Here is a 12,097-nt window from a genome sequence, read left to right on the forward strand (position 1 = left end):
AACAGCCAGCTTTTACTGTGCCTGGTTGGGCAACATTTTTCCCAATGAGGAAGCAGAATGCACTGCTCAGCATGTAGTGCATTGCAAGGCATTCGGCAGGGACACCGTAACAACTGACTTTTACTGCACCTTGATTGGGCAAAACTAAGGGTGCAGTGCACAGGGCATTTCAGGTTGTACGGTGGGTTTTCCGAATGGGGCAAACAGTCAATGTTCAGCCTGAACTCATGCTTTTGCCAAAACCGTTCACTCAACACTAAGTTATTGATGTCTCAAAGCATATAGAAAAAATGGCTTCTTGGACAACTCTATGTACATGTTTATGATTAACACATACTGTGCAATAACCTCAAGGTTTTTGTACAGAGATGCCAGTTTTGCTACATTTTGTTAGATTTTTCTAATACAGCAAGCGTTGGTATTACTGGGTCCTTTTACCTAAGACACATGCCCTGAGTTTCTTTCCTGCCTGGTGCCATGGGTGCTGGGTTGAAAATGCCATTAAAACAGTTCCACCATCTCCTTTTAGTAACGTATACCCCATTCACCCCATGAGATCTCCATGTTAATAGAGCCCTGACATCACTCTTCAGCCACACTACCGATTGGCCACTCATTAGAATCGTCATACAGCTGCATTATAGTGCCTGTATATCAATACACCTGTTTATATGCACCCTACTTTAAGCAGGCTGCAGGGCATATGGCACTATGCAGATAAGTATATGATAGCAGCAACACAAAAAGTTAAAAAATTACTTTCATATGCAGGTATTTTTATGTTGGATGCCTGTGTCCTGACTCCTGGTAGGGCTCAGTTACAAAGTGTCATTACCAAGGGAAACCACAGCAGGATTCAGATGTATACTGAATAGGAGATATCCCTACAGATTGATCAAACTGCATAAAACATGGACTTGGACATGGTTGATGAAGTAAAACAGTCATGTGCACAGTGACATGTAGACACACTGAATTAAACAAAATAAAAAATGAATTCATGTCTAGGATAGTGTATGTGTGTGTGTGTGTGTGTGTGTGTGTGTGTGTGTTTTTCTGTGTTGTTTGAACTGGATGGACTTGAATCTTTTTTTCAACCATATTAACAATGTAACTATGTAACATAAAATTGTTGATGTGACACAAATTTCAGGGCTCATGCAGAGTAATGCCCAGTTCTGTGTGTAGACACACTTACTTGTGTGCTACTTTTTCACATATGCACTGCAAAAGCACACATACGCTGCAAAAGACAGTTAAATGACCACTGTCTGTCCTGAATTAAAGTTGTCATTACAATAGAAATACTGTAGGTAGGTGGGACAGGCTACTTCAACTTCATGTCAAATATTGCAAAATGTCTGAAAGTGGTTGTGTAATTGATAATTATGTTACAACCCTGGCAAACTGACAACATCACAAATCTCAAGAGACATCGCCATGCTCTTAAACAACTGTGTCGTAAAACTAAATCCCTGCAGGACTTCGCCCTCCATGCTGCCGAACAAACCTACTTTGTCTCTCTTTTTAATACCTTGTCATCCAGTGCCTGTTGGTTCTTTCTACCTTTAACTGTCTTTTTGTTCCCCCACCCCCTCTACCCACTATCTCACTCACTGCCCATTCACTTAAGACAAGATTGATGCAATATGTGAGGACACCTCCACTGTACAGACATCTTCCCCATATAACATGCCTTGTCTAACTCCACAGTCAATGCTTTCCTCTTTTGAACTGGCTACTGCTGGAGGGGTTCCAAAACATTTCTCAGATGCCCACCTAACCAACTGTCCCCTGGATCCTGTTTCTGCACATCTACTAAAGTCATCCTCTTATTCTGTGCTATGCTCCCTCATTCACATCTTTAATCTCTCCATCTCTACTGACACCTTCCCCTCCCCTCTACAGCATGTGCAGATCACTCCCATACTAAAAAGGCCCTCACTGGACCCCACCAACATGAACAACTTAAGATCCATCTAATTGCTCCCATTCACCTCTAAACTTCTACAATGCTTAGTCTACAACCGTCTGAGCTCCTACCTCATTGAAAACCTTCTTGACCCCTTACAGTCTTGCTTTCACTCACAGTTTTTCACAAAAACTTCCCTACTAAAACTCACTAATGATTTAATAACTGCTAAAACCAAAAGCCACTACTCCATACTCTCACTACTTGATCTCTCTGCCGCCTTCAGTACTGTTGATCACCGGCTCCTTCTCCATAAACTCTGTTCCCTTGGCCTCCAAGATTCTGCTCTATTGTGGCTCTTCTCCTACTTATCACAGCGTTCCTTCAGTGTTACCTACAACTCTGTCTCCTCATCTCCATTTCCTCTATCTGCAGAGCTCCCCAAGGCTCTGTTCTTGGACCCCTTCTCTTCTCTATCTACACCTCCTCCCTTGGTCACTGGCTTTCAATACCATCTCTATGCCAATGACACCCAAATCTATCCCTCTACTCCTCACCTCACTCCTTCAGTCTCCTCTCGTATTACTAACTGACATTTTGGCATGGATGTTGCACAACTTCCTTAAACTAAATATTTCTAAAACTGAGCTGATAATATCCCTCCTGCCCGCACCCCCTCCGTGACTTTTTCATTGAGGTCTTGACTCATGTCTTGACTATTGCAACTTCCTTCTCATAAGCCTACATCTTCATAGGCCATCCCCTCTTTAGTCTATTAAGTATGCTCCTGCCAGACTCATCTACTTGCTCATCTGCCAATCCCTGCACTGACTTCCGATCACCCAGCAAATTAAATTAAAATACTAACAACATACAAAACCATTCACAACTCTTCCCTGAGCTACATCACCAATCTTGTCTCCAAATATCCCCCATATATCACCTCTCCGCTCAAGACCTCCTTCTCTCAAGCTCCCTTTTCTTCTCCTCCTCCCATGCTCATCTCCAGAACTTCTTCAGAGCCTCTCCTATTCTCTTGCACTCTCAACTCAATCTGTCCAGCTACCTCCTACTCTGCCTGCCTTCAAGTGATCCCTGAAAACTCTTCATGGAAGCCTATCATGCCTCCAATTAATATTTTATCACTTCCATCAGCTCATCCCCTACAGTTACAACCTTCTGTAGCACTTGCCCCATCCTATTAGAGTGTAAGCTCTTATGAGCAGGGCCCTCTTAGCCCTCGTGTATTTTATTGTATTGAAACTGTACTGTCTTCCTTTTATATTGTAAAGTGCTGCGTAACCTGCTGACGCTATATAAATTCTGTGTAATATTAATAATGGTACCACTAAAGGGGTTTGCACAGTGCTGTATCTTAGATGGGACAGTCTGGTGATGACATGTAATTAACATATTACAATTACTTCTTGTAGTTCTATCTGAACATTTTTCAGTCATCTGGAGTTAGTCATGTGAACTTGGAGAATCACTGCCTGTATACTATCTACATCTACATAGCAAAAATCAGTTGAATCAAATATTCAAATTATGGATAGGGTGAGAAAGGCTCAAAACTTTAGTCTATTTCCTTCTGGTGATTACCACTCACTTCTTGGGCTGGTAGCTTGTTACAGAGATTTACATTCTAAATACCTTTCTTATTCGCACAATATATATATATATATAAATACTATTTTGTATTAGAAATGTCTTTTTTTCCCTTTTTTCTCTTTCTCTTTTTAGGATGGGAAAGATTAGAATATGTATTGTTTTGAGTAGATGCAGTTTCCCAATCCCCTCCCCTTCTCTGTCTCCCTCATGTTCCTTGTCTGCTCTCTTTATTTGCCTGAATATAAATCACTGACAGTACCTTCAAGCTTTTAAGCCTGTTTGGCCCATCTGGGCTTAATCCAAGGAACCTCTTTGACATTGTCTATTTTCTTCCTTTTTTTTCCTTTCTCTTCTTTGTCTTGACACACCTACCCTAAATACAGGTCCACCACAGGGGCCTGTGGATTCTTTATTACTTGACCACAGGATTGTCTTATGTAATTGTTTTATGTGTCATTTGAGAATGTTCATTAACAGTGTTTCTTGTCTGCTGCACTAAAATGTAAACCTTTTTTTCTTTGTAAAATCCTTTCCAAATAAACACTGCATAAAACATAGGTACTGATGACACTCATCTTGTTTTTTTTTTTTTTTTTTGGTTTTCTATTTTTTGGATGTGGCTTGTTTGTATTGAGATTTTTTCTATGGTATATGTGTTTGTTGGGAACAAAAAAAAATCAATAAATAAAGTATAAAAAACATAACTCTTCTTCTTTCTTGATAAATACATATTATTTTGTTAAACAATCAGATTTATCTACTTGAAGTATTAAAAAATAACACATTTAACAACAGATACCAAAATATATTATTTAATAATTTTACATCATATTAGTAGGGCACTTGAGACACATAAAAATACAAATTGTGTGTACAATGTGTTGGTAAACATCCTTTTCTTTTAAAGGGTAACAACAAAAGCAAAGTATGTAGAGATACGAAAATATATTATTTAGAATATTTTAGGGTTTTTTAGAGTTACACAAAATTCTTTTGAACAATAGCTCCTGATATGACAAATTAAATACATATTACAGTAATAAGACGTAAACAAATCATGATGTTCACAAGTGATTTCAAGTGCTGTAAATGAAAGCTATGTATACCATAAAGAATGGTACCAATCCAATCAATCTACCCTTTCGCTGTACAGCATGAATGTATCTGGTTGGTTCTACTTCACCAAAAGATTTAGAATCTCCTTGTCACCATATCAATTATTGCACAAGTACATGGATGCATCAATACTTTTCATATACGCCCTGTACTTCATTTTACTTTATTTACTCTAAGTTAATTACAGTATTTAGTGCCTCTTTTATGTCAGTGCAAGTCCAAGGACAGAACTTTGCTCATGAGACCTAAGCAATACTCTCAAATTGAACAACATTCTCTCATTGATATATCTTGTATTGCTGTGGCAGACATTCAGTAAGGGTGTTGACAACATTGTCTTAGCCCCTGTACACACGGTCGGAGATTTCCACAACCAAATCCGTCGGATTTTGCCCGTCGGATTTTGTCTGTCGGATCTTATCCGAAACTGTTGCATACACACGGTCGGACAAAGTTGGTGAAAAATCCGATCTTTCAGAACGTGATGACGTAATTTAGTTATGATGGGACTATATTCAGGCTAGTAGCCAATAGCTTTGATGTAGGAATTTGATCTGAGCATGCGTGGCACTTGGTCCGATCAAAATTCTCTACACATGTTCTGAGTATGTCCGATCGGCCCAGTTGGTTGGGAAATATTTCCAACATGTTGGAAAATTGGGTCCGACGGATATTCTGACGGAATCAGTCCGATGCATACCACACACAGTCGGATTATCCGACGACACGGTCCGATAGGACACATTCCAACGGATTCTCCGACTGTGTGTACAACGGCTTAGAGTTATTTGCCATTCAAGGATCAACTAAAAACATTTATATTCCCAGACAAACAAGCAAAATTGTGAAAATGAATCCCAAACTGCTTTTAGGTAAACATTAGAATTCTGTTCTGCAAATCCATGATATATAGAAACATTTCTGTGGATGGGGCAGGATCTTTTCTATACACTCTATGCTAATGGATCATCCTAGGCAACACTTGAATCCTGTATGGATTTCATATGGTTTAGGGCATTGATCTTTATTCGGTATATCACTCAGTTTTTAACTTTAAAGCTATGTACACACAATCGCATCTGACAACAAAACCGTGGATTTTTTTCCGACGGATGTTGGCTCAAACATGTCTTGTCATACACACATTCATACCAATGTTGTCGGAAATTCCAAACGTCAAGAACGCGGTGACGTACAACACGTACCACGAGTTAAATAGCCAGTGCAGCTCTTCTGCTTTATTCCGAGCATGCGTGGACTTTTGTGTGTCGGAATTGTGTGCACACGCTCAGAATTTCCGACAACAAATCTTTTTGTTGGAAAATTTGAGAATCTGTTCTCAAACAGTTGTTGTCGGAAATTCCGACAGCAAATGTCTGAAGGAGCATACACACAGTCGGAATTTCCGTCAACACGCTCACATCGAACATTTGTTGTCAGAAAATCCTATCGTGTGTATGGCCTATAACGCTAGCTGTTCATAGTTTGGTAGTGTTTAGATTGAGAGCATATTTTTTGTGCTAAAACACATTTTATTTGTTCAGCAGCTAAATAGGAGGACTGCATTCTAACTCAATAATATGGCTCTATTATATCTGATCAGGTCTGCCTAAAGTGCTAGTCAAACAGTTCCAGGAACTAAGTAAACATTCCCACTCTATGCAGAGTGAGCAATCTAAAGTAGGGTCAGTCAACTTTGTACATAAAGGTTCAGTAGTAGCTTGAGAGCTTTTCATAATACTTGTTGAACTATCAAATTTTTACATGGTACACATAGCACTGGAAAAATGAAGAACACACAATTATTATTCTTATTTCAATACAAAGATGAGAGACTTTCTCCCCCAATAGAATATCTAAATTAATTACACCTACTTTTTTTTTAAAGATTTTACCATATATTGATATTACAGAATCCAACTGCATTTAACATTTAATTAATAACATTCCCTTAGTCATCCAAAATAATATATTTATGGATGATACATATTTACATCTATGTTACAACCTCATCACAAATCAGTACATTTAGATCTGAATGATAATTGATGGATTGGCAAAATATGAAACAAAAAACATACAATGATGGTAGTGTTGTACTCATACAAGTCAACATGGTGTTCTCTGTTAAAAGTAAATGATAGGTATAATTAGAATTCAGCTTTTTTTTGTGCAATCCTTTATGGAACAAGTGAACCCTTCAGCCATTTGAAGCATTTAAATGTCCTGACTATCAAACCACTGGGTGCCTCTTGCCTTTGCTAGCCAGAAAAGTCTTATCTGTGCTCACCTCTGACCCTCATCACCTGGTTATGGATGGCCTGATAGACCCGGCTTTTATAGTAAAGCTCTTCCCACTATCAATCCCTTTATATAGCCAGAGTGCCTCAGTTGTCAGTATGACTGCTTTTATTGTACAAAAGATGGTGGTATTAAATGCCTTACTAATAAAATAAAACCGGCACATGTAAAAATGAAACTGGCACACATGGCAGAGTTATTTTAGTTAATACAGATAATAGCAGGTGTGTTTTGGTGCTCTGCTCTTAGATAAGGCTTTTATAATAAACATGCTAAATAAAGAACAGTTTCTTGACTCTCCAGTATTCAAAGGATGACAGTATATATTAAATGTATAGGTCACTGAAAATGATTATACACTTTCCTTTAATGGGGCTCATTTTCCACCAAAGTACAAAACTAAGATTGCAACCAGTCATTAATTTGTTTTCATTAGTCTAAAATGAATTAGACCGATCATAGAAAATTTCTGATTGGTTGCTATGGATTATTGCACACAGCTGCTGTAGGTAAAGCTACCCACTTTGCGTATTCCATTAATGGAACAGCAGCAGCTCTCCTGGGGAAATGACCGTTGTTCATGAAATGTGTAGAGAGTTTTGACACTTCTTTTAATGGAATAAGCAAAGCATGCTGTTCAAAATGTTATTAGCATGTCTAATAGTGGATGTGTGGTAGATTTTATATAAGGCACCTCCTGTGAAATATTTTACCAGTCTTCCCATTTTTGAAAATGTATTTGTTGGGTAAAATGGTTACCTAATTTCTAGTCTACAATAGTTTATCTTTTACTAAACATCTAGTGCAGGGGTCTCAAACTGGTGGCCCTCCAGCTGTTGCTAAACTACAAGTCCCATGATGCATTGCAAGGCTGACAGTTACAAGCATGGCTCCCACAGGCAGAGGCATGATGGGACTTGTAGTTTTGCAACAGCTGGAGAGCCGCCAGTTTGAGACCTCTGATCTAGTGGGTATGTTAGCTAATCATAAAACAAGGCAGAGCTCAAAGCTCCACTATACAAATGTAGTCAAACAACACATACATTTACAGTAAAATAGGTATGACTACCTTAGCACTTTTATTTTTTTAAATGTTTGAAAAATGATTTCTTTTTTGATCTGTATTAAAACAAAATCACTGGCTATCATTTAAGATTTGTGCTGATGCAATCGACCTCTTTTTGTGCCTTGATGCAGTATTTTACATTTCATCCTATTGTTGTCTTCACAATTTTTTTAGTAAGTCAGTTTGTGTCCGGAATAGCAATTATTTCCTAAAAAAAAGAAATGCAAAAAATTACTTAAACAATAATACCAGTAGTAATGTTGAACCGTTTAAGTATTTGTAAACCTAAATCTATTTTTATTATGTGCGGCACCATGCCTTAATCCAAAATACTGCCACTAAAAACCTCAAGGCTAACTAAAGCATATTAAAGTGATTGTAAAGCGTTGCAGGAAAAAATAATAATAATTACTTACCTTAGAGCGAAGCCCTCCAGTAGTGCCCTGTCACAGCTGACAGGGCTACCATCTTACCCTGGTCTTTCTTCTGGGTTTGCAGACTCCGGCTGTGCATGCGCACAGAAGCCCGTTAAGAGAGCATGCTTCAATGATATCATCGTCTGCATCCAGTGTGAATATCTCCTAAACTTTGCCCATTTAGGAGATATTTATTTTACCTACAGATAAGCCTTATTCTATTATATTTACCTGTAGGTAAAAATCACAAAGCGGAATTTACTACCGCTTTAATGCCTGTCTTATATGTAGAAGAGTCTTTGATTTTATACCAGTATGCTTTAATGCAAACATTTTCCTTAACCACTTCTGGACCGCCTTACATTCGTGTACTGCGGTAGGGTGGCCCTTCAGTGCGAAATCACGTCATCTTTAGTCCTGGGTCTGGGGCACACATACGTGCCGCTGGTGACCCACTCCCGCTGTGATTGGAAACACCGAGAGCCAATCAGCGGGTCTGATGGAGCCGATGTTCGAAGGCAGCGGGCGATCGTTCCCAGGAGAGGCAGGATGGTAGTCTGCCTATCTAAACAAGGTAGATCACCTTTCTGTGTGAAGGGAAGATGGAGATCCTGTGTTTCTGCTAAGCACTCTGAACAAATGACATGGCTGAGTGGATGGAGCCATGTTACACCCTAAATACAGGTGCCAAAAGGATTTATAATTATGTTCAGCCAATATGTGTTAAGGAACACCTGCCAGAGAGCAAACCTAGGCCCTGGACTCAATGCAGCCCAGTCCAAGACTGTCCCTATCTATAATAAAACAAGGTCCAGCAGCACTCTGATGAAGTCATCCCTCTGCTCTCCCCTTCTGTGAGCATTATCATAGACCACACCATGCAAAGTAGTAGGCATTGATTGTCCCAGATTGGTGTCCATTGTTCTCTACAGTGCTGCGTGACATGGATTACAACAGGCTGGAATTCAATACAGATTCAGTGCAATGTTTTTTACATTTAGAGTCAGCATTAAATTAATGAAAATATAAATCAGAATGGGCACTAACTTTTGCATACATTTAGTAGACTTACTTCTTAGAGCTTCTAACACAAAGTGCTATAGAACAGGAAAGGAAAATAACACCACCCAGACATATTAGCACGATCCGTATAACGTCCAGCACCTTCATTGGCACAGTCACACTTGATTTAAATGTATTTGCTGATTCATCACCAATAAGAGCCGTCTAAAAGAAACACAGCAAAACATTAGTAATTGTATCAAATTTTTAGTAGTCTAGTATAATACATTACAATGAATAGAAGAAAAATTGCACTGCAACTGGTAACACAATTGTCTATACAGTTGTTATGTTGTAGCCTTTGAATTTTTAAAAATAAAATAGCTAAATTAGAATCCAGGACAAAACGTAGTTGCTGGAATGTTGATTTCTACCTATTGGTAACTTACAGTATGTTATCACATACAGGAAAACAATAATATATAATAGATCAGCCTCATAACTTTTTAAATCACGCAAAAGTGTTTTTTTTCTCCAAAACGAGATACCACATATCTGTCATTCACTGCCAAAAGGGGACGTGTGTATCTAATGACTGTATAATGTATGTGCCATACAAACTATAGTAGGTTAAAAAGTAAAAAAAAAAAAAAAATATATATATATATATATATATATATATATATATATATATATGTATGTAGCACCCCCCCCCCCCCCCCGTGTCTAATAGGAGCAAAAAGATAACTCCAGGGGCAGGGGGAAAGCTTACATTTACCCCAGGGCTGAGTTCATGACTATAATGGGAGGTTAGAACATAATTTGGGTACATTTTCTTATCCAGGCCTGCAGATGACCACTTTGTCAGAGTTGATATGCCGGCCATAGTTCCATTAGTAGCCAGCTTTTCTGAAAAGCTTTGGTACAGACAGAAAGCTTCACTGTATGGCTCATCTGGCTTTTATTCAATTTCTTGCATAGGATAACATATGGAAATTCCAGGCCATATTCTGTAGCAACTATTTTTGTTGAGCACTCTTTATAAGCAAGCAAGCTTTGGCAAGGCTCTGGTATTCCCCAATCCAGGAAGCACATGTGGATTCAGAGACTTTTGCACCATGGCTTTAGCAGACAACGTTTTAGTTTCAGCTGGACTGATAACTTTAGGCAGAGGCTCACTTGTAACACTTGGCATTTCCACACTAATTGGTGTCTCCCCAAAGTCTAAAGCTGCCCAATCTGGGAAAGTGAAGGTGGAAGCAACATCCTCACTATTAGCCCACAATAGTTCTTGTGACATAGATTCAAACAGTTCATTATCACCGGATAAATCAGACAAGAAATCCAGCTCAGAATCCCTTAATTCTTCTGCGGGCCTATATTTACATATTGACCCCACTGAATAGCTTGTCCCAGATTTCTCACCAGTTCCTGATGTGGATTTCCCAGGAGTGATGCCTTCCTCGGGTTCCGGTTCTGGTGGTCTCTGGAGTAAGTTTTGACTGTGGGATGCCCTTACATAGCGCACCTTCTTCTGGACAGGTACAGCGTTCACAGTAGCGATGGCGATGTCTGCTGATGGCACTTTAGGAACAGTAGCAGCGACATCATCAAATGGAACCCTCATAGTAGCAGGCGTGATGAGCGTAGGTTTTACAGCAGGAGCAAAAGCAGCAGACTCCACAGTAGCAACACCTGTGGCCCAATCAACTCTGTAGGCATGGGGCGGCAGGGTAGGGTGTTCCAAAGAAAAAACAGGTACTCCCTCCAGTGCAGGCAACAAACAAATGGATGGAGATGTATGGCCAGTCCTTCACACATGTGGCATAGCATACCCAGTGTTTCATTGTCTCCAACAGTATACAACATAAACCAACCACGTGGCTTCAGACGGATGCCAGTTTCTGTTAGCAGGGTTCCAGACAGCATAGCACTTGCAGCAGTGCCATCAGGAAACATCTTGGACCCCACTCTAGTTTGCACAAGAGAAAATTCAGCCATGACTGGCCTGTGATCTTCCCAGTAGTAACAGCAAACTTTCTCTCTTCAGCGTCAGACACACAAACACACAGCGCCTAACGTGGCAGCAGGCAGTAACTCCTCCCACTTGCTCTTCTGATCACGTAGCTCCCGGGCTTCCCTCACTCCACCCACAGCTCACGTAGTCATAAATGTGATCTTGCAACTAACCCCTGTTTTCCTGGAGAAAGTTACAAAGTCCAGTAACCCCTCTTTGGCAGAGACTCTCGGGTTCTTCCCCAGTAAATAGTGCAGCACTTTGGAAACAGTCTCAAGGGCTTTACTTGAGGTCACAGTTCACAATCCTCACGGTGCCATGAAGATATTCCTGAGTTGCAGTTGGTTGCTAGTGACAACAACAAATTTATTCTGTCAGGCCCCACATTGGTGCCAAAATGTAGCACCACCCCCCCTCGGTTCTACAGGGAGAAAAAAGGTACCTCCAGGGGCAGGGGGCAAGCTTATAATCACCCCAGGGCTGAGTCCATGGCTATAATGTGATGTTAGAACAGAATTGGGGCGCCAGTCACTTTATATATTTGTAATGCTTTAATAAGGAACTTGGAAGAAGTAGTAAGAGAGAGGTTTAGGGGAGATTTCAGATACCATTTGCAGATCACTTACAGACGCCTTGAATCCAAAGGTAAAACAGCT

At 39.7% G+C, this 12,097-nt stretch overlaps 1 protein-coding gene across 1 annotated transcript in view; it reads right to left on the minus strand.

Moving 5' to 3' along the window:
* Positions 1–4,319: 4,319 nt before the first annotated feature.
* Positions 4,320–12,097, minus strand: part of CD36 (CD36 molecule (CD36 blood group)) — a 68,196-nt gene continuing 60,418 nt past the window's right edge. The window contains exons 12-13 of the mRNA XM_077474327.1: positions 9,495–9,649; positions 4,320–8,214 (exon numbers count right to left, since the gene is read on the minus strand). Coding sequence (XP_077330453.1) covers positions 8,208–8,214; positions 9,495–9,649 — 162 coding nt within the window. The 3' untranslated portion in view covers positions 4,320–8,207. The remainder of the gene's footprint in view (positions 8,215–9,494; positions 9,650–12,097) is intronic.

Source organism: Lithobates pipiens, unplaced genomic scaffold (assembly GCF_037356315.1).
Source record: "Lithobates pipiens isolate NorthernLeopardFrog02 unplaced genomic scaffold, aLitPip1_a1.2 Scaffold_8, whole genome shotgun sequence".
NCBI classification, from domain to species: domain Eukaryota; kingdom Metazoa; phylum Chordata; class Amphibia; order Anura; family Ranidae; genus Lithobates; species Lithobates pipiens.